Source organism: Grus americana, chromosome 10, assembly GCF_028858705.1.
Source record: "Grus americana isolate bGruAme1 chromosome 10, bGruAme1.mat, whole genome shotgun sequence".
Classification (NCBI taxonomy): domain Eukaryota; kingdom Metazoa; phylum Chordata; class Aves; order Gruiformes; family Gruidae; genus Grus; species Grus americana.
In genome coordinates, this window is record NC_072861.1 from 15982096 (window position 1) to 16003723 (window position 21628).

The 21628-nt window shown below is 47.3% G+C and overlaps 1 protein-coding gene across 6 annotated transcripts in view; it reads left to right on the forward strand.

Annotated features, from left to right (window-relative positions):
- NTRK3 (neurotrophic receptor tyrosine kinase 3) overlaps positions 1 to 21628 on the forward strand; it is a 219379-nt gene that overhangs the window by 72419 nt on the left and 125332 nt on the right. For all 6 annotated transcript variants that reach the window (XM_054837019.1, XM_054837014.1, XM_054837016.1 and 3 more), the window contains 2 exons: positions 684 to 754; positions 2517 to 2619. In XM_054837019.1, coding sequence (XP_054692994.1) covers positions 684 to 754; positions 2517 to 2619 — 174 coding nt within the window. The remainder of the gene's footprint in view (positions 1 to 683; positions 755 to 2516; positions 2620 to 21628) is intronic.

Consider the following 21628-nt stretch of genomic DNA (forward strand, 5'->3'; position numbering starts at 1 on the left):
GATGCTCATTTTCCTTTAGTAACATCCTGAAGAAGGTCCTATGGTGGAAATGACAGTCTTTGAGGTCTTAAATGGCAGGGCTGGAGATAAATATTACCAAAACTCTAACCGATTGGTTGTGGTGTAGTGGAAGGGGCCTTAACTAGATGCAGGCTGACCAATCTCCAAAGCAGTTGTGTGTCATGGCCCATTTACAATATGCTCTCTAGTGTGGACTAGGATGAGAAGCAGGACTCAACTTCTGTACTGTTCCCTCAACAGATTCTTTCTTTCTTTTTTTTTTTATTTGTTTTCCCTCCAAAAAACATCCAAGTAACTGTTTCTTTGGCTCCAATTCTGCTAGAGTCAGTCTTGTGTTTTACCCCTGCTTAGCCCAGTAAATTTCTGAAAACTCCAGGAGTAGGCTTGGGGTGGAGATCACCCACCCTAGGACACCAGGCACCCAAATGTTTCTCATTTGTAAGGTTGGAGTGATATCAACGTTGTCCTGGTCTGTGTTTTCTCTGATGCGCACAGGGAGTACTCTGGTCGATTTTGGTGCCTTCTGAAATTGAAAGTTGCAGCCCCTGTAAGGGGTGAACTGGATCTCGTTAGGTCAGACACTGCCATTGGGGATGTGCTGGTGCCTTGGGAGTCCCATGGGAGCCACGTTGAATCTTCTGTCTTTGGTGTTTTGGTTTCAGTTGGTGATTATGAAGTGAGTCCCACCCCACCGATCACTGTGACCCACAAACCGGAGGAGGACACTTTTGGGGTGAGTCCTGTCCTCTACAGAACTGCTTTGCATTCATTTCTTGCTGTTGATGACTCAGTATTTACATTCCTGTGCTGTTTTGAGATGTTTGCAAGGAAAATCTCTTCCTTTATAATTCAAGACAACAATCAGAAGGATTTTGTGGCTTGTGTCAGGCAAGTGAAATACTGACATGAACCACCTGATCCTCTTGGGTCTGCAGTGTGGAACCAGGGAGCTCTTTGAAAATAAGGCATCCTGTGAAGTTGCTGCTGGCAGGGTCAGAAATTCTCTCTCTTAAAAAAGTAGCACCCAGAGAACAAACAAACAGGCAATTGTGTGTTTCATACTATTATTGAGCTGTTAAGTTTAGCCCTGTGAGGGACTCAGATTTAGCTTGGTTCAATTTTGTCAATGCCAGCAGTTTGCCCTCTCTCCTGCTCTACAGGGCATGCCAAAAATGAAAAAAGAAGGCAAGCCTACAGCTTATCAGATCTCCTCATTGTCTGTCTTCTGCAGAATCCAGCTGGGGGGGGAAAGAAAAAAGTGCGTATAAGTATGGAAAAATTAACATGTTACACAATTGCTCTAATTCTAGGAAAGTTTTAAGATCTTGAAACCCACCAGAATGAACAAAACTCAATCTGCCTTGGTTTCGGTTCTCATCTAACTGAAACTCTCCCATAACTGAAGTGAAAGATTTGAACAGTGAGACTGGAGTAATAATGTGCACTGCTTATTAAATATAAAGCACAGAAAACAAGCTGGGGGATGAAAATAGAGCGTGGTAAAATAAAAAATTTAAAAATATCGTAGCTAATGTATCAAGGGCAGGGAAAAGGGTTGCAAAATGAAATTACTTTTTCTTGGTTAAATGATGTATTTTCTATTATAGCAGAATAGAGTTTTGTAAAAGGAAACGAAGTCTAAATGCATCACAAGACCCAGTACAGGAGAACAATTGGACAAATGCCAAATAAATTGTTGTTTACATCAATGCAATAAAAGTATCTCGAGCAAAGACTTGAAGGAATAAATATTCATAAATATTAAAATAAGCCTGGGATTGTAAACCCTTTAGGGCAAAGAGGTTTTCTTTCCTCTGCTTGTGCACTGGCACAGTGGAACCACAGTTCCAGTGAAAGGCTTTGGACACTGTTGTAGTATAAATATTTGCTACTAAAAACTACAGTAAATGGAGAACCAACACTTAGAGGCTTTAGGAAAATCAAATGGTTTTGTGGGAAAAAGCCCAGTTCTTAACTTCTTCTGTTTTCTTTTTGTGGTATGTTATTTTCCCTCATTCATTGTTCTGAGGGATGTTTGGATGGAGGCAGAGTTGCTCTTTCTAAAGAATTTTCTGCTGCTCCTGTGTGTTCCCAGGTCCGGTTAGTACAGCTTTGGTGTTGTGACATCATGGACCAGTGGTGATGTCACAAATGGAGGCTCATGATGTGACGCAGTGAAAGGAGAGCCCAGGCATTGGAGCAGAAGTCCTCCTTCTGTGCAGATGCATGGAGTGAGAGGCTGAGGAGAACTGGTGCCAGAACATCACTGCCGATAGGGAGATCCCAAACCTCCCAGTCCTGCAAACAGCCCGGGCTGCTTCCAAGCTGTGCCAGAGCACTTTGCTTTCACTTGTATTTTCCTCCGCAGCTGATACCCACGGGGCTGCAGCAGGCGGTACGAACCTACAGAAAGGTTAACTGGGCGAGGAGGTGTTGTATTTCAAATCTAGACTCCTAAATTCCTCTGTCTTGACTCTAAGGCTTTTTCTTTTCAGGTTTCCATAGCAGTTGGGCTGGCAGCTTTTGCTTGTGTCCTCTTGGTCGTCCTCTTTATTATGATCAACAAGTATGGCCGGCGGTCCAAGTTTGGGATGAAAGGTACGTGCAGTTGCTTTCCTCTAGCAGGAGGCACCTTCCAGGATTGCCCGGCTCTTATAGCACACGTGGAAAGGTGTTGTGGTTTTATTCCTACATTGTCAGTATTGGTGCAAAGCCTTCTAAAGAGAATGTTGTCCAGCCCTCTTCTGTTTGTTGAGACATACAGCAGGCGTTTCTCACCTGTACGTGCTTCTGCTCAGCAGAAGTATGCATGTGTTTTCTTATCGGTATACATAAGATGCCCAGAAGAGCTTTGAGCCTGCTTCCTCTGCCATGCATTGAGGGAGTTGTACTCAGAGCGTGTTCTTGGATGAATTCGGTTTTGCGGACCTGGTGATGCAGAGATTTCCCCTTGAGTCACACTGGGTGCAGGGTGTGAAGGGGGAACAGAAGGCTGTGAAATTGGTTTGGGTTCTGTTGGAAAGGCAGGTGCCCCATTCTGTGCCTGTCTGAACGGTGACTGAGACGCTGCTGTAAGTTTGTAAGGTCTATGCCGGGAAAGCAATTGCTGACCTGTCTCTCAGCAATGTGGAAGGTCTCTTTCTGCTGCTGCCTCTCTGTTGGAAAGTTTCCTCCTTTGCATCATGAATAACCACTTTAGGTTATTTAGGAGCTATTTCAAGTGTCCTTGGTAGTGATTGGAAAGTGAGAAGGTGTCTGATGTTTGCCAGGCAGAACTGGTCTCTCCGTACTACCACCACCAGCACTGCGATGTGATAGAGCTAACGCCAGAAGAAAGTAGATGACTCTGTGCCATCTGCTTTTTGTGAATCTGCTGGTATCTCCAGTTGGGCAGCGTTGGTGGTGCCCAGTGGAGGCTGGAGGAAGAGCCTTCACATGACAAAGTCTTTCCCAGCCTAATTGGTGGCTCATACATCATTTGAAGCCAGACTTTGACAAACATGAGCTTCTTCCAAGGCTCCTGAGTTGCAGCCTATTTCCTGGCCTTGCTGGGGTCTGCGTTGCAGGGCAGGTTGATAGGTTTGGGAATGTTTCTTGTGCTTGTCTAGGGCATGCTTTGCTTTACAGAGACATTTCTTGAGTGGGTCCAGATGAGATTCTGGCTGGAGTTTCCCCTGTGCATCCTATGGAGATGGAAGACAGGACACTTAATTAAACAGAAATCTTCTACACCAACTTAGCAATATTTAGTCCATATGTCCGATGATAAGAACCATCTGGTAGGGTGTACTGACTGGTGGGTGGAGTAGAGGAGTGGAAGACATGGTTCCTGGGATCGATTCCCAGCTCTTCTACTGACTCACTCAGTGTCCGTAGGCAATTAGCTGTCTTAACCTCTGTCTCTGCTTTAATTTCCCCATCTGTAAAATTGAGATGATGTTATGTGCCTTCTGGAGGGATTTGTCAGAACACTTTGGAAGTGCTTGGGCATTTGCCACTGATGGGGCTTAGAAATACAAATATGAAAAGGAAAAGTAACTTCTGACCCTAATGGAAGAATCAGAGGAGTGAGCCTTATGTGAGTAATCGATCTTGGTGAACAGATGTGTGTACGTGTTCAGAGGTGTTTGGATAAGTGTGTTAGTGGATATTCTGCATTCCCAGAAACCAGAGGGATGCTGTGATGGGCCCTTTATGTGTGCAGTTTTTTGGGAGGCAAAAGTGTTTAGCCAGAAAAGTCTACTTTCCTCCTCTTCACGCTGTATTTCTTCAAATTCTGCTATGAAACCACAACCCCACAAAGTTTCTAAAAGTTTTATTGGTGATGTTGCTTGGAGACATGGAATTGACAGAAATTAAATACACCTTTAAAACTAGGCAGGTAGCTCTTTAGTGAATCACAGGTGTCATAGGCACCACCATAGGCAGCTTACTCTTACCATCTAAGCTCCGCTTCCTGTTGGAGGCTGCAGATTCTCCTGCCCTGTGGACAGTCTCCCTAGTAGGTGACCTTGCCTGCTCTGAGCCTCCTGCATTTCCCCAGTGTTTCTTCTGCCTACGCTTTTTTCTTTAGCCATATTGCCATTGTCAACTGCCATGCCACCAGGCTTTGCATCTTTAGCCTGTATCTCCCTTTTTGCATCAGACTTGCTACCAAGCCTCACCACTTTTTCATCCACGACACAAAGGCGACTCTTCCATTCACCTGCAGTGGCTGGGATGCTTGGTGGTACCCTGGCTATGGCCTGCCCTGCAAGCTGTAGCTGATCTAGTTCTGACCCCCACAAGAAATGTCACAGTCCCCTCCATGCTTTCCAAAATGCAGTTTCTAAACTCTCCTTCCTTGCTGCTCTGCAGGTCCGTGAGTCCAGAGCCTTGCTTTCCCATTAGATTGCTTTGGGGTCCCAGCTGAGCTGTTGCAGATGGACCCAATCTGGCAATGATATGTTGAAGCTTGTGTTTGTGCTTGATGTCTCCTTCCCTGATGTCTCCTCTTTCACTCTGCTAATGGGCTGCTGTTCCTTTCCTCCTCACTGGAGGATTCCTGCTCATGAGGTGTGATGCCCTTGTCTAAATCATCAAATTAGTTTACTGAGTGGTCCTGAGCTGCTCTTCCAGGGGCTCACATACAGGTCCTACCTTATTCTGACGCTGTACGGGACAGTGCAGCTGGCAACCACCTCCAAATCTCCTTCAGACAACACTTTCCTCTGGGTCCCTCATTATCAGTTAGTTTTTGGGTAGGAGCCATCCTGTACGGCACCCAGCATGTTATCACTTACTAAGAAAAAAAAAAATCCAAACCCTGAATCTTTTTGGGAAAGTGCATCATTCCCTGAATCAGGAGCTGTTTGTCGCCAGCTGATATGTTGCCACTTGTTGTTGAAATCCCAGCTTGGCAGGCCTGCAGGAGCAAGTTTTTCCTGTTGTTTTTGTCACGGATGCAGAACATTGTGTGCTCATGTTGGACATGTTACCCAAAGCACCTCGTGAGTCTCTCTGAGCATATCTTTTTCTTCTGCGTCTCCTACCATTAAGCAGATGGTAGGCTTGGGCTGACAAGGTTGGATGTCCCGTTGGCCTGGAAAGTCCCCCAGGCCAACTTGCTGGGTTGCCCACCAGTCTTTAAAAGTGGACTAATGGGCTGCCAAGTGTCCAACAGCCCAGCTGCTTTTGCTGAAAAGAAAGTCACTGCATCTGGGGGCACATGGCTGGAGGAGGACTACAAGAGGATGGTGTGTCCACATTTGTCCTCTTCTGGCTGGTAGCACACCCCTGGAGCATTGCACGAGAGTCCTGGCAGAGCCACCGCTCCGGTTACGACCCGGTTACTGATACAGCCAGCAGCCATGGAAAAGCCTGCGCTGCCAAGCGCGTCGTCAACGGGCTGGAGCGGTGGCATCAACAAAAGCTCCTTGTGAAGGGGGCTCTGACGCGCTGTGCTCCCGGCTCCTTGGCATCCTTTGGCTGAGCTTGCGGAGGCTGGATCTGTGCCATCCCCCTCGCCTTTCTCTGCTCTCTCCGGAGAGGGCATTCATTGACGTGGGATGGCGGAGGTCAGAGCCCCTTTTAGCTGTCTGTCGACTTTGGCTCCCGTCGCTGGCTGGGCATAGGGGTGGGCTGAAGCAGCTGAGGTGGGACCAGGGCATCACCGGAGCTGGGGTGGTGGAGGCGGCAGGAGAATGGCAAACAAAGTGCCTTTTTGTGAAACGTGGCGGTACATGGGCAATGCGAAGAGGAAACTGCCAGGAAAACTGAATGCAAAAGCTGAGACACGTTCAAGTCGCAGACACGGGCTGCAGCCGTTTGCTAAAGGGTGGTGTTTCCAGAGGGAGAGCTGAGACGCTTTTAAAGCCTTGTGGGAAGAAGAACGGGATCTAACAGAGCAAGGAATCAGGAGTCAGGGCACTTGGGTGTATTGCTGTGTCCCAGGGGAGTGGGTTTTAGAGGTGGGATGGCCTGCGTGGTAGCAAGAAGCCCGGCATCCCGCACTCAGTCGTCGCTTGCTCTAGCTCTGGGCTCGGTGTCCCACGTTCCCTGATCGCCCGCTGGAGGTGGAGGGTTTTACACCTCACCTTCTGGGGTCAGGCTTGTCACCACAAGCCTCGTAAACCCGAGTCTTCCCATCAAAGTTTAATCCCAGCAGATGACAGGAAATGAAATTTCATAATATAATAAAAAAGCCACATGCAAGTCCCGGGACTAACAAAAATGAAATTTCATAAAACAGTAATAACGGCACAGAAAGTCCTGGGACTAACAAAATGTTTGGATGGCACAGCGATGGAGGCCGTGTAAATGCTTAGGTTGATGGACTGAAATATATGCTCCTTTTGCCTCTTTTCTGTTACATTTGCAAGTGCCTAGAGATAAAGAACGTGTGCTCATGCATATTTGTGTGATGTATTCCTGGTGCTGCACAACTTTAAAAAAAATTTTTAAAAAAATTGAGTTTGCAGAGATACAGATAAAAAGATACTAGAGAAAATCCAGAGACAAGAGCACTTGTCATTTTGCCGAGATGAAGTATTTTCCAGGCTCTGAGATTAAAAACTACTTGCATTCTCTAAATGAGGTTTTCTTCCTCGGGTAGAGACAGTGCCAGCTAATGGTTCAGACTTGGTTACAGTTGGCAAAGAGTCGATTGCTTTTTAATCTGATTTCCTAAAGAAATAAGGCATGCGATCGCGCTGCCTCCCTGCACGCGCGCAAGCCTGTGTGTAGAGCTCTGCCTCGTTTTCCCCTTGTTCTGCTGCAGCTTTTGGATCTGCCGGCCGGTTCCACCCAGAGGAGAGGGGGGAAGGACTTAGAGATGCCTTTATGGGCATCATGGAAATAGGGGAACTAAATAGAGGATGACAACTCGGGTGATGCACTGATGGAAATGCCTCGAGCCTTTCTGGGCATCGGAGAATCCATATGGAAGCTCTGCCTTGGACAGAAAAACAAAACACAGGGGACCAGGCTTTCGCGGGGTCTGCTGTGGTGGGTGGTACATACGTCTGTACACCGGCATATACGTATTTTCTTTCTGAATAGGCAGAAACAACAAGAAGGTGAGGGAGAAATGAAAGAACAGTAAATAAACACAGCCCACGCTTTCTGTAACATTTGAGGAATCGCATCGCTATCAGTTCATTTGGTGTTTGTTCTAATAGCCCTGATCAAAGTGCTGGCACTGCTGATGTGCATGTGGATGTCAGAAGTACTTGCAGAGCTGTTCCATTGTAATTTAGCATTAGTTAATAGGTACTTAAAGTAAAGTGGTTGCCTATTTGATTATGATTGGGGGTTATTAACATTTTTTCCATAAACAGATGGTAACTGTCCGCTGAGTCGATAGCAGAACAATTCCAGGGTTCTGATTCAAGAGGACCAGCTCCTGCAAAGATATCTTGGGTGCCTGACTTTTTGTTTTTGTTGATTTGGTTTTTTTGTTTCTCTCTTTTTCTTTTTTTTTTTGCTTTCCTCCTTCATCATGCAATTATCACTGCAGCTTTAAAGGGGAAAAAAAATAATATACAAGAGCCATGACCTGCCTTTCAGATGAGGCTTGTTTCTGACCCATGTTGCCTTGGCCAAGTCTGGGTATAATCATGCACTAGTTGTTTTTCCCTGATTATTTGTTTGCAGCTGTACAGGAATGAACAAACACTCTGCAGCTTGGAGAGCCTGCACCTTAAGGGTTAGTTGTTCAGGAGAAATGTGTGATCAGGGCCCTTTCATTTCATCCTCCTGGGAGCCTGTTACGTAGCGGGAGCAGGAAGAAGAGAGCGAGCAAAGTAGTATCAGCCAGCTTGGCATGGCTACGGGAGAGAAACAGCCATACATTAAAAGCCACAGCTAACCATGGTGGCTCAAGGGTGTATGGTGAGCCATGCTGATGACCTGGAAACGGGAACCGATTGCTTTCTTTAAGCCTGGGTGTGTGATGTGCAGAGCCCAGCGGTGCTGAGGGGCTGAGCCCCCTGAAACGTGGGGCAGAGTGACCGTGTGGGGCTGTTGGAGGTTGGGGCTTTTTCCTTGTTGGTATCCTTCTGTTTGTTTGAAAAGACCCTTGATATACTTCTTGCGCTCAATATTACTCGGTTTTATTTGCCTGGGAAGTGGATTGAAAGGGCATGTGGTTTCACTGGGGCTTCTTTCTATAAATGCCTGTTTATACTCTGCTGAAGTGCAAGCTGTGCTATTTATTTATTTATTTATTTAGTGCCTTCAAGGTGGTAAAGCATAAAGCTCTTCGAACTGATAAATGCCTCACCCTCTGCTGAGCGTGCAGTCTGTACCTGGTGCGGTGGCAGCAAGGGAAGGCTGCTCTGCAGCTCTGTGCTCCTTGGCAAACCTTCGAGAGATCCCACCTCTCCCCTGGGGTGCTGTGACAAGGTACCCGCTTCTGCCTCTCCTCTCTGCGAAGGCAGATTCGTTCTCACACTGTTAGTTAATGCTCACACCCCTTGTCCTTCGGTCCCAGATGGTGTTAGTCCGGTGAAGGCTTTGAGAGATGGTGTGGTGCTGTTGCTTGGTGCCGTGTGAAGGAGCAAGGAGTCACCCTTGGCTGGAGAGATGCATCCAGGGGGGCAGGAGTAATGGTTAGGAGAAGATCAGGATTTATTTAGATCTAGAAATAAAACACTTTCTCACTCCCAGAAGTATTAATAGGTTATTTATAAAGGAAATGTAAAGTGTACTGACCAGCCATTATCTATTTCAGTTGCTTTTACAAAACCAAAGTGTCTATTTTAGGCAACTAATAAAAGCAGTTGAAAAAAGTCAGATCAGTAGTTTTCAGGTGACCCAAGAAGCCCGAGTCTCCTTCACACCACCTTCCTGCAGGCTCTTCCTCCCCATGCGTCACCTCCCTCGCTCGCGGGTGCACACATTTGCACAGCTGGGTGCTGGACCCTGGGTGCCGGCGTTTGCCCGGGGCAGTTCTGTGTTAGCGGGTGTCTCACTGCTGACTTTCACAAGTGGTTCTCACGTTGCGGTGTCAAAAGATGCGCAAGTGACCCTCATCTTACCTGCGATTTGACGTGATGTGAACTCCCAGCTGAGGTGGTGGAAAGATGTTGAAATTTATTTTTTTTTGTAATTTTTTTGAAGCTGTCCCTGTTCCAGGCTCAGAGTGTTGGCTTTTCCACCAGCAAAGCTTTAACAAGCGGCAGTGCTGGGGACCCTGCTGCTTGTGGCACCGTGCTTGCTTCTGCCTTTGCATACCTGGTGGGCACAACTTGAGGGGGGAGAGGGTGAGAATGAGCCATGGCTGCTTCCCTTGCACTGCAGGGTCAGGAAGACGTCCTTCATTCACCTGCTGTTCAGGAGCAACTGAGTCCCCTCAATTCCTCATCCAGCTGCTTGCATACACCTCTTCCACAGCTGTGAAATCTCCCAGGCTCAGTCACCTGAGCAGCCTCCCCCAAGGACCATGCAGAAGGTGCTAATCCTCAGGTGTTCCTCTCCGTGGCAGTTCTGCTCTTGCCTGCCTGCTCCTTGCCTCTGTGGCTCCAACCTGTGTTTGCTGCTTGCTTTGATGGTGTCTGTCTTCACGTGGCTTTGCTTTAGTGACAGATGCTGGATTGACAGCACAGAGCCAGAAGAATTCTGTTTATCTCCAGAACAGGTACAGCATACAGCAGCAGGAGAGGCTTTTTTTTTTTAACCAATATAACTAATCTGATGAAGAGACATCATCTCCACAAGCCTTGCATCCTGTGCGCTCTCCTGCATCTTTCTGAAGGCAGCAAACAACCAGACAACTGTCAACTTTGATGTGGCTTTAATAAGGTGCAGGGCAGCATGGGAAGAAGCAAAGGGCTTTAATTAATATTTTAATTGTAGTTTGTCTGTACTGCAGTTGTCCAATTATTCTTTGAAAATGATTTTGCTACTGTTAATGCTGATAAACAGTCCTCTGGGAGCATGTCCCTGGTGAGTTCATCACCTCTTCCTCCTCGTGACTTGCTGTAGGATTGTCGTTTGTTTATGCAGTGTTTAGCCAGGGATGCTGAGATGTGTCCTTAAACCCTGGAGCAGGAGAGCTTTGCTCTTGGTCAAGGGACAGGTAACTGATTTAAACAGCAGGATTGACAAGAGAAATGTTTGGGAGCTGTGATGGCAAATGTGGAAAAAGAAGAGAACGGTGCTGCTTGGTTTTGTACCTGGGCTGAATGTGCTCAAAGGAGTGCCTAGAAATTTGGAGGCAGTGGGGAATAACCTCCCAAGGGACTAGACAGGAGATGTTGCTTGAGCTGTTCAAGCTTCAGCTGGTGAAAGCACTGAGGAAGCAAATTGTAGAGAGCACTGGAGCATCTGATGATCTAATGGGCTTGTTCCATCTCCGGCTTCTATTTCTCGTGATGCAATAACGAGCCTGCCTGTGTCCTGGACAGACCTAAGAAACTCCGTCATCAGCACCAGTATCTGTTGATGAAGGTGGGAGTGGTGCAGAACCCTATGCGATGCTCAGGCATCTCATTTCAACCTACAACCATGCTATTAAAAATCAATGGACCAGAAGATAATGCCTGTACACAAGGCAGCAGCTTTGGTAGTATTTTGTGCATGGTAGGAATAAATCACATTTGGATTCTCATATTTTGTGTCTAAGGGGCAGGGTTACAATCCAGTTTCTGTTTGGGAGAGTGGTCTCCAGTTGGTGCTATGGCCCTGGATGCTGAAGGAGGATAGAGGATGGGATGCTTCAACCCTGACCGTGGGTCGTAGTTCAGGAAAGGGACCCGGGAGATCTCATTGCCTGTGGCCACGTAAACTGGTGACAGATCTGCCTTTGGGCTCTGTATATAGGGCACTGCTGCCATCAGGGTTCATTGAGAGGTATCATGCTGGGAGTGATGCCCAGTGCACCCAAAAAACTCCCCCCAGCCCAGTCACCAGCCTTCAACGTGCTCTGCTCCGTACTCAGGCCATATGCGGGATGTCCCCTCTGCTCTCAGGCTTGCAGAGGTGAGCTGGTGCTTACAGCCATCTTCTATCTCTTGCGGCCTCTATGCTCCCTATATGTACTCAACCTGCTAGCTGCATAAAAGTTTTTCTTCGCCATTTTACTCTATTGCAGCCCAGCATCTGCAGGAGTTACCAGCCTCTTCTGGAAGGGGCTGCTTCACATCAGGACCCTTATGCTGCAGCCCAGCATCCTACGCACCCTGGTGTTGGGGTGGTTTTGTTGGCTCTACTGGATACCCTCTGATCTTGCTGAAAGACCTCACTTTATCACCAGGGAGGGGTTTTTTCCACAGGAAAGGAAAAAGCCATTTTTGATGAGACCCCTGTTGAGAAGCACAGCCTCTGGTAAAGTGGTTTTGCCCTATCTGCCTTTGATGCCACCCAAGCCAAAGTGGTACAGCAGCTTCAAAAACCACAGAGGGTGAAAAACATACAGCTATGGCAGAGAAAATGAGTGGATCTGCCTGAATTTTGGATTAAAAGCTCTTTGGCTTGCTTCTTGTTACACTAGAACCAGCTATAGCAGGAACTGGTGCTAGGGAACCTGCATCTCCATCTTCCCTCTGTCCCAGGGCATGCTTCATCCTCCCCAGCAAACTGCAGGTTCTTCCCAGCCTAACGCAGTCATGAGTCAGGCAAGAGGCTGTGAATTAGTGTGAAGTGAAAAACATTGTTTTCCTTCACCCTCGTTTTCCTTCAGAGTAAGATTCACGCGGCACGGGCTGAGATGCTGGTGCCGCGGTAGCTCTGGGGCGGGCAGCGTGCCGGCGAGGCTCCCCGGCGCCAACGGCATCAGTGTCCTGATGCAACGCCGGCCGCTCGCGCAGAAGCCTGCAGCGCCGAGACAGCTGCTGGGATCGGGGCAGGGGAGAACTGGCCCTTTTCTTGCTGACAAGACGATTTCATCTTGATGCTCTAAAAGCTCTTGTGACATCCGCAATTTTCCAGATGGATAATGAAAACCGGTGAGCAGGGGCGTCTCGGCGGCTTTCAAAGCACTTGCCTGTGGAGCTGCATCCATTGGTTTCATATCTGCTGACAGGGCTTAATAATCATTACGCTAAGTGGAGCCGGCACTCGGGGAGGCAGGTAAAGCTGCTGCTGCCCTTGGGCTGAGACACGTTTCTCACCATGCAGTGCAAAGATGCAGATCGTGGATGTGGAGCCGTGTCCTGATGGGCCGATTTCTGCCTCTGCTCCTCCCAGGCTGTGGGGCTCTGTGGGAGCTGCCGGCTGGGTCCGCTCGCCTCTTGCTCAGCAGCCCCTCGGCACCCTCTCACGGCATCCAGGGGTGCTCCTGGATCTGGCCCAGGGGCTGCGGTGCTTCCACTGGGCTCCAGCTTCAGTCCTGCTTTAGGAAAACAGAGCTGGAGTTTCTCACAATCAGCAGGTGCACGGTCTGTACAAATAAGCAAAACATGTCTTCATCCAAAGTGCTCATAGCAATGATGTGCTCTCCTTCTGACTGATGTTGGGGGTAATAATTAGCATGGTCTTACCTATTAAGCTATGATATTTTTTATCAAGGAGAGATGTCTGATAATATAAAAAGGAAAGAAAATCTCTGTAATTTTGAGGTAACAATGGTCTAGGATCAATATTTATTCTTATCGATTTCTTAATTGATTTCTCTTTTTTTTTATTTTGGTTTTGGGTAAATTCCCACGCTCATCCCTGTGCACGCAGCAGTGGGATGCTGCAGCAGGGCTGAGTAGCCAGTGAGGGGCTCTGGCGCGGCAGGGCAGGCACCCCTTCCACTGGTGGGGTGTAACTCTGGGAAACCATCTGCTGAGAGTTGTAAGGAGGACGTGTGACGTGCAGGGTCCCCACAGCTGCTCTGTGCCGGTCACCAAAGGTGCTCTGGGGCTGGACACAGGGGCAGGGCAGTTTGCTGTCCTGGAGAACTGCTCAGTTTCTGTTTATTTAAGTTAATTCATTACATGATTTTTGTACTCCATTGCCCTGGCTTCAGCATCACTGGGCATCCCTGGGGTCGTTGCAGCTGGCTTTTCCTACGGCACTAAGCAAGGAATGCAAACCCTGTTTCATCACAGCTCAGTCCTTCCAGCATCAGCATTGTATGTTTTTTGTTGTTGCCCTTTTCTGAGTTTTCTTGGCATGTGGGAAGCTCCTGGCCCCGTGCCCAGCAGGGATGGGGGTTACGCCAGTTTTGGTCCCCCGGTGCTTGCTGGGGACATCTCACTGTGCAGGGCATGGTCCTGCTCCCTCAAGGGCTCATATCCCGTCTGCAGCCTGCTGTCACCACCAGCCCATTTGGACATCAACTGTTTTCCAGGTTTCTGCCTCCCACTAAATCGGTGATTTATCTCCAAAACTTTTTTTTCTTTAATGTTTTTGAAGCTTGCATCCTGTTTTTCTTACTTCTGCTCGTGTTTGCTGGTTAAGGGATGTGCTGCCCATGTGATTTTCTGTGCCTTTGGTGCCACTCAACTTAAGAGAAGGTAGCGGAGCCAGTGAGAAGGAACCAGCTCTGCTCAGTCATTGAGCCACCATATCAGTCGTGGCTTTCAAAATTATTACAGTCCCACTCTGACCCCTAAACAGACACATTTCAACAGCTTAGCTAATGCAGTGGGGGTCTTTTTATTTCCAAATAATTAATAAAGAAGTTAGATAAACCCAGCCTTAACTCTAGTCCCCGTGGCGAGCCTCTCGGGCTTAAAGCTTTGCCATACTTGTGCCACCCAGACCGGCACTAGCAGGGAAGAGCCATGTAAACCAAATTTACTGTTATTATTAATACTGTTGTATGGCAGTGCTCATATCCAAGCTAGTTTGAATTAATTTTTCAAGGAAGGTTTTTTTTTTCTGAGACACTATCAAATATTTTACTAAGCCTGAATATATTACAGCCTTCATTCACTAATTTTGTAATTCAATCAGGGGAAAATAAGGCATTGAAGGTAGTTTAGCGTGATTTGTTTTTATAGACCAACTGCTTCATCCTCTCGATTCCACTATCATTTAGGATCTTAAATAATTTTTTTCTTAATATTTCCTTTGATTTTTTTACTATAAATTTAAAGTTAGCCTTATTAATTTCTTCCGCACATCAGCCAGGAGAACAAATGCAAGTTGTGTGCATATACGTGTATGTAAAGGGAAATGTCTTTACAGATTTACAGTACGTCTGCTTTCCTGACAAGTTTCTGTGCTCAGAATTAAATTTGTAGCAGCATCTGGTAATGAGACTTCATGCCTTTTGGGCTGCCGAGTGCTTTTGCTGAATATCCTGCTATAGACTGCTGCAGGTCTGTCCCCTTCGCACATGGGACCGAGAGAGGAAGTAGTACTGAATTTTCCAGTAAGACTTTGCTTAGCTTTTTTGACCACTATTTCATTTTCTTTCTCTCTGTTTTTTTCTGGGTTTCTTTTGTTTGTTTGATTTTAAAGAGTATTAATTCTTTTATCTCCTGTTTGCTCTCAATCTCCCTTGATCTAAAGGGTCATGATAGAAATTGAAATTAGATGCAGCCTGATTTCACTTCTGGGTGTCTGCAGAAATCCCCTTCCACTCTGCTGCTGCAGGGCAGCTGCATTTTAGATTCTTCTCCCCTTTTTTATATTGTTAGTTAGTTCTTAATAACAAAGCATATGGTCTCCACTATGTTTTTTTCTAAGTTTATTGTGCTGCTGGTGTGTTTAGGAGTGATTTGGGCTTATTCTCTCTGCTTAAAGATTTCAAGTAATGCTTCTTGGCTGCTACTGCCTATTAACGTGATATTGGAGTTAATGGGATGTCAGCATGTGCCAAACCCCCTCATCAGCAAAGCACGTGTATTCCACCCTGGCATATTAAAACTGAAGTCGTAAGGGTAAAGCAGGACACCTTCCTACCTTTTGATACGTATAGGTAAAGGCGTTGATTTAAGTTCTGCTGAACTCGCTGTGATCAGGTCACACCAAAGAAAGTTGGTTCCTCTTAAGTGCGTCCCAACGGAGAAGCTAAAGCCTGTATTGTTTTTAGGGATGGTTCAGCAAAGGACGTCTCACTTGGGTTCGCTCCTGCCAGAGCTTTGCCGGGGTTTCAGCCGGTGGTTTTGGGACCAGTGGTATGGGCAGGCTTTTTGTTAATCTGCCAAAAAAGACTGAAGCTCTGCTTTTTGTTAAAAGAGAAGAGGCGCTATTAAATTTTGTTGATTGAGTCTACTCACATGCGCTCCTGGTCCTTTGAATGCCTGCCAGATACCTCTCATTATTTTTTTTTAATTATTTGGATGAGACCAAAGCTGGCATTTATTTACCTGCTACTAGATACTTTGCAGAAAACTGTGTAAGCCCCTTTTTTTTGCAAAAGGTACCTTAGTTCAAATTCCTGCTTGCTCTGCTGACCTGTGGTGCAGCAACCTGCTTTGATACTGGCCTTTTGAAACCCTCCTGGATGCAGGCAGGGAGGCAGCATGCTGCCTGAAACTGTGCCTTGAGGATAAATCCTGATTTCCAACCGGTAGCAAAAATCTATATGTTTTTCCTGGATCAGGTTTTACCCTTAGATTTATTGGTTTTTTTAACCCATATATGGTTCTCAAAGGCATCAGGCTCTTGTGCAAATTCCTGATAACTTACAGGTCCTTTAACATCCTCCATTCTTTAGAGAAGAACTCTTCACTCCTGAACCCAGCACTTGAGAGCTTTTCCCAGGAGCCATTTCCAAGTATTTTACTTTCACATATCAGTGCTAAGCTGGCACGTACATACAAAGCCCCGCACGCTTTGGGATCTCTGGGCTCTCTTCTATGGCATGTGTGTCATCTGAAAACTTTATCATAGAATGGTTTGGATTGGAAGGGACCTTTTAAAGGTCATCTAGTCCACCCCCCCTGCAATGAGCAGGGACGTCTTCCACTAGGTCAGGTTGCTCAGAGGCCACGTCCAGCCTGACCTTGAATGTTCCCAGGGATGGAGCATCTACCACCTCTCTGGGCAACCTGTGCTAGTGTTTCACCACCCTCAGTGTAAAAAATGTCTTCCTTATATCTAGTCTGAATCTGCTCTCCTTTAGTTCAAAACCATTACCCTTGCATCATCACTAATAACACAAGTACACATTTATGGTCCCAGCACCATCACTATCTACAGCACGTTTTGGACAGCACGGAGCTTTACCACGTGCAAAGGCGGTATGAAGTTTGCAGTTGGAAGATGAGAAGAATTGAGGGCGTGGAAGGATGAGGGAGAGGTGATGCAGCAGCCCAGGCGCTTGCTTGATAGACTAATGCTTTGTGTCACCCTTAGAAAGCAGGTAGGAAAGACGAAAACTCCTCTCTGAGTGCTTTGTGCGTGTGGAGCGCAAGTATGTGTGTGCACATGCATGTGTGCAGGCATCGCGGGGGAATAAAGGTGGGAAGATGCTTTATGAAGTTGTTGGTAGCTGGCGGTAACTGCCTATTTATCCGCACTGAGCTGCGGAGCCCGGGAGCGGCTGGAGGGAGATTTGCTGTCGGGCAGGCTCTTTAAGGATAAATAATCTTGGCTGGAAATTGTGCTAATGATTTCCTAAGTGTGCTGGCATGTCTTGAGTGGTGGAGAGGGAGGGAAGCCAGTGCTTCTGTCTTTTTTTTTTTTTTTTTGGGGTGTGAATGGGGGAGGGAGGAAGGAGCAGCAAGTGTTTCCTAAAGTGTTTTGGTTAGCAGTGTGGGAGACAAAGTTGGTGGTTGAATCTTGATTTCTTTTATTTGTTTGGTAAGGACAGTATCTATAGGAGATGTGTGATCCACAGATGTGGTTCCGCTGAACGTGCCGCAGTCCTTCAGACTTTCTGCTGAAGGATGTTGCCTTGACAAAGAAGTTTGGTTGATACAGAGTCCAGCACGGCTCTGTCAGTTTTAATTATCGAGAAGGTACATACGGGTGTCTCCATCAGGTAGCAATAAAACCAAAGCAAAACACACAAACCCATCTCTCTGGAGCTAAAGGCCATCCTATGCCCATGCTGGTGCTAGTGCAGGGGGAATCTTGTGGCAGCCTGCGGTTATTAACCTCATGTGTCCATCACGCTTGGATGAGGTTCAACAAAGTTATCCGAGCACCTACCTGAATTACTACAGGACTGGAGATTTGTGTTTAAAATGATCAGTCCCGAGCCTGGAAATAGATGTGTGCACTCCTGCCTGTGTTTTGAGTGAGCAGGAGCGCTGCAGGCAGCGTTGCCTGCGTTCATGCCTTGTGCCGCAGCTGTTCAGGCACAGCGGGTCAAACGTGTCACCATACCAAGGAAACCCTTCAGGATATCAAGATGTAATCTGCTAGAAGGGAAATGTTTCTAGTACATATTGGCTCGTAGGGGATAAGGAAATGAGCAGTCCTCATCTGTTTGAGGTAGTTAATCCCTGTTTCTGGGCGCATCACAAATGCACGGATTGGGCTTTTGCTGCGATTGTGCCTTTCCTTGTGCTGCAGGCGTGGAAAATGTGGGCTGGGAGGCGGGGGGACACTGTGTGTGCACTTCTGGAGGACTGAGGACCCGGTGATACACCTCTGCTCCAGCCTTCGTCAGCTGTGACAGCAGCTCCAAGCCCCACCATCTCTGTGGTACTTTTGCAGGGGGCTCCTACTACCAGATCAGCTGAGCTTTACTGAATAAGCAGCTGGTGGATAATTTCATTAGTGACTACCTGTTGAGAAGGACATGTGTGCCAGCATTTTTCTAAGCATGGGAGTTTAAAAACTAGCGAAGGGAATTAATAGACAAATCCTACTGAAATTCCTCTAACATCCTTTGCCAATCCGGGGTTTAATGTCTAACGAGTGCTGAGGTATGTCCGATGGGAGCAGGGAATGGTACTTAATAAAATGTTCCAGTCACTAGAGAAATAAGGCTTTACTCACAGTAACTCAGAGCAGGGAAGTTTGTATGGTCTTGATGAGAAGACCAGGACAGAGACGGGCTCAGGGACAGAGACAGGCTCCCTGCCATGACTGGCAGCCGAATGAGCCATCCAAAGCGTGCAAGGGTTAAGGGCCATCCAAGCAGAAATAACACCTTGTAGACTGTTAAAATACCAAGGCTGGATTTTCATTTACCCTCTGCGAACAAGTCTGCCTTGGATGGCTCATCAGTTTGATGTTGGAGTAGCTTTCGCAGAAGCTTGATGAGACTAATCACCGCAGACTCCCTCCACAGCCGTCCAGGGGGGGTGGGTTCCTCATTAGGCAGATGCAGAAGCATTTGGAGCTGTGTGTGTCTCACCACTGACTGCAGAGTGAGCCTCAGGGACATCCATCAGACTTGGTTAAAGGCTGGGAAACCCAAAGATGAAAGCATACTTAGGGTAAAAGCATCCTGAAACGCTGTCCTGAGCATCTTTCTTAAAGAGCGGGTGTACGCATTGACCACCCTGTGGCCTTCGTTCAGCATGGGCTTGCCATGAAGTTGCACACGTGGGTTTTGGGAGAAGTCTAAGTGTAGGCTCAGTGTCTTTTGAAATGCATGTTCCTGGCAGATCTCTCTGGCATCTGCCAATGAGATGTGCTTCCTGCGCTCTTTCACTGTGCTCTTTGTCGGAGATTGTTATTATGAAACTTCTTGTTATTGTGTCAGCTAGAAGAGATGAGGTGTGAAGGAGGATACATTATCACAGCCTTCTGCGGGCAGCAAAAGGGAAAAAAAAAAAAGGGGAGATTAGAGATGTTTTCAGAAGGTGAATAGACAAAGAGCAATGGAACTTCAGGAAGATTTGGAGAGTGGTTAGGAAAGTTTTGGGAGAGTGGAGGAGGATGGTGCCCAGCATGGAGGGGATTCAGGGCTTGGACTGGAGAAGCGGAGCCATTTTTCCAAAAGGTGACCCCGAGGACCCAAGTCCCTAAAAATTTCTCTGGTCCAAAGGACAAACTCCCTGGAGAAGCTGACGGAGGGCTTCTGTAGACCAGTATTGCTGGCCATGTGGCAGAGGAGCCGTGGTGACCCCTGCCCACGCCATCCTCCATCCCCGCTCTCTTGGGAACTTCCCTCCCTGCTTCCCCCCACTGTTAAACACTCGGTTCAGCTTTCCTCTTAATGACCCTGTCCCTTCCCTGGGGAATTAGCAAATACCCTTTAGCACAAGCACTGAGCCGCATCCCCGGCACCAGGGAGGCTCATGCAGTGGGTCGTTCACAGCTTAGTTATGTGCCACTTGGATGTTTTTCTCTCGACAAGAGCAGTATGTACAGATTTTCCACTTACCGCCCTGCATGCTTCAGTTTTTCCCTGAGCCCGAGTTAGTTACGGCAGCTTTCAGCACGCCCTGTGTCGATCATCGTGCTGGCGGACGTGTGTATTTCATGCAGGAAAAGCTTTTTTTTTTTTTTTCAACTGGAGAATGAGTGAATTAAGCCATGTGTTTACTGCCACTTGAGCAAAGCGGTCCCAGGCTGGCCCACAAGATACACGGCTGGTGTTTAAAATTAAGAGAGCAAACATCAACGTAGAAACTAAGGGAGGGAGAAGGAGTCTGGGTAATGGGATTACATTACTTCCACGCTAATATGACTTTGGAGATGGTCTGCTGCTCAGCAGGGATTTGGGGAGTAATACATTTGATAGCATCATCTGAGAGGGTGTGCATTTATCTGCACATATTTATATCCAAGCTTACACACAAATATATATGTGCTCGGTGTTTATTCTTTCGGTTTATCCTGGTGTGGTTTATCTATTCATCTCCAGCTCTGCGTGACCCAGGAATGTGTTGCCGGTGATGCTGTGGGATCCTCCTGCAGTGGGTTCAGATGCTCTACAAGGGGTTAATGCCTTCTCCTTTGAACTGCCACCTGAAAAGCCTTCATCAAAAGCATTGCACCCCTAAAAGTCAGAACACAGTGGCAACCCCCCCAGGGACTAGATCTTTATTCTTTAGTCTCTGTTGGAGCCAGGAGGGGAGGGAGATTTCAAAGCAAGGAGCTGCTATCTGCTAATGTGCCCTCTTTGTGGTGGTATTAGTGCGGAGAAGAGCAGCAGCATCTCTTTTATCTCGCTGTTGGGGTACCACACCGAGACACATCGATTGCTGAGGTATCTGAGGGCCTCGGCTCTGAATGGAGAGATTTCCAGATCAGAACCAGCGTTTTGGGTACCTGTTGGTGGTCGGAGTGCTGGGCAGGCTATGAATTATTAAAATCAATTTTTTATAATTGGCAGTCACAGTAGAGGTGAGTTATAATGAAATGGATCCAGTAGTTTACAGACAGGCAGTGTAGGGGGGGGATGAAAGAAGAGCAGGGTTTTCCCTGTACAAAGTGTCCATGGGGAAGCTGCTTCTCTGGGTCAGGATATCCAGAGATGTGTGTGTTGGGGGGACCCCACCATTCTCTCAGGAATCTGCAGAGGTTAGGGGTTTTTTTAGGGAACAGCAGTAGTATTTTGCCTTTCTCCATTTTTTTCGAGGTCACTTTTATTTCTTGAGGATGTGTGAAAATAGCCTTTACGTATTAAAAGGAAAAAGAGACAAGTTCATGGTTTAGGGGGAGGGACGGCCTTGGTGATGTGGGAGCTTTCTGTGCGAGGGTGGCATTTGCTCAGGGAGAGAAGGCAGCTTCTCTCCAGGCTTCCTTGGAAATAAAACTGGTGTGAAGGGAATGGGATGACAGTGAGAACGAATATTTTAAGGGCCTACATGGTTATTGAAGCTGTGGAGGGGATGTGGTTCCTTCGAGGCTGCTGTAGCTACTTTATGGGGCCTTCTGCTGATGGAGAACATTGCTTGAGAGTAGCCAGCTGGCCCACACCCGGCATCCTCGCTGCAGCTGGTTTCTGTCCAGCTGTTCATCACCTCTGCATACCACAACCTCTCTGGCCAGCATTTGGCTTCACAAGTCCTTTCTTGTGAAATGCACCTTTTTTCCTCTTATGTTGACACAGTTTGGATGGGAGAAGGTTGTGTATCTAATATGATGTTTAATGCTGATGGTCTATCGCAATGCATGTTTCCTTCATGTCCCCAATCCTCCGGCAGTGGTACCACCTGCACCAGGCAGGTCACTTTGCCTGTGCTGCCCAGACATGGCACATGGAGATGTCTTCCTCTCAACCACAGAGGTGGCCCTGGCTCAGCGAGATGAGCCTTGGTCTGTTTGCTGTTTCCCTAATCACCACGGCATGTACCTGGGCTGCTGATGCTGGGGAAGACACTGTTGCTTTGTGGGATGA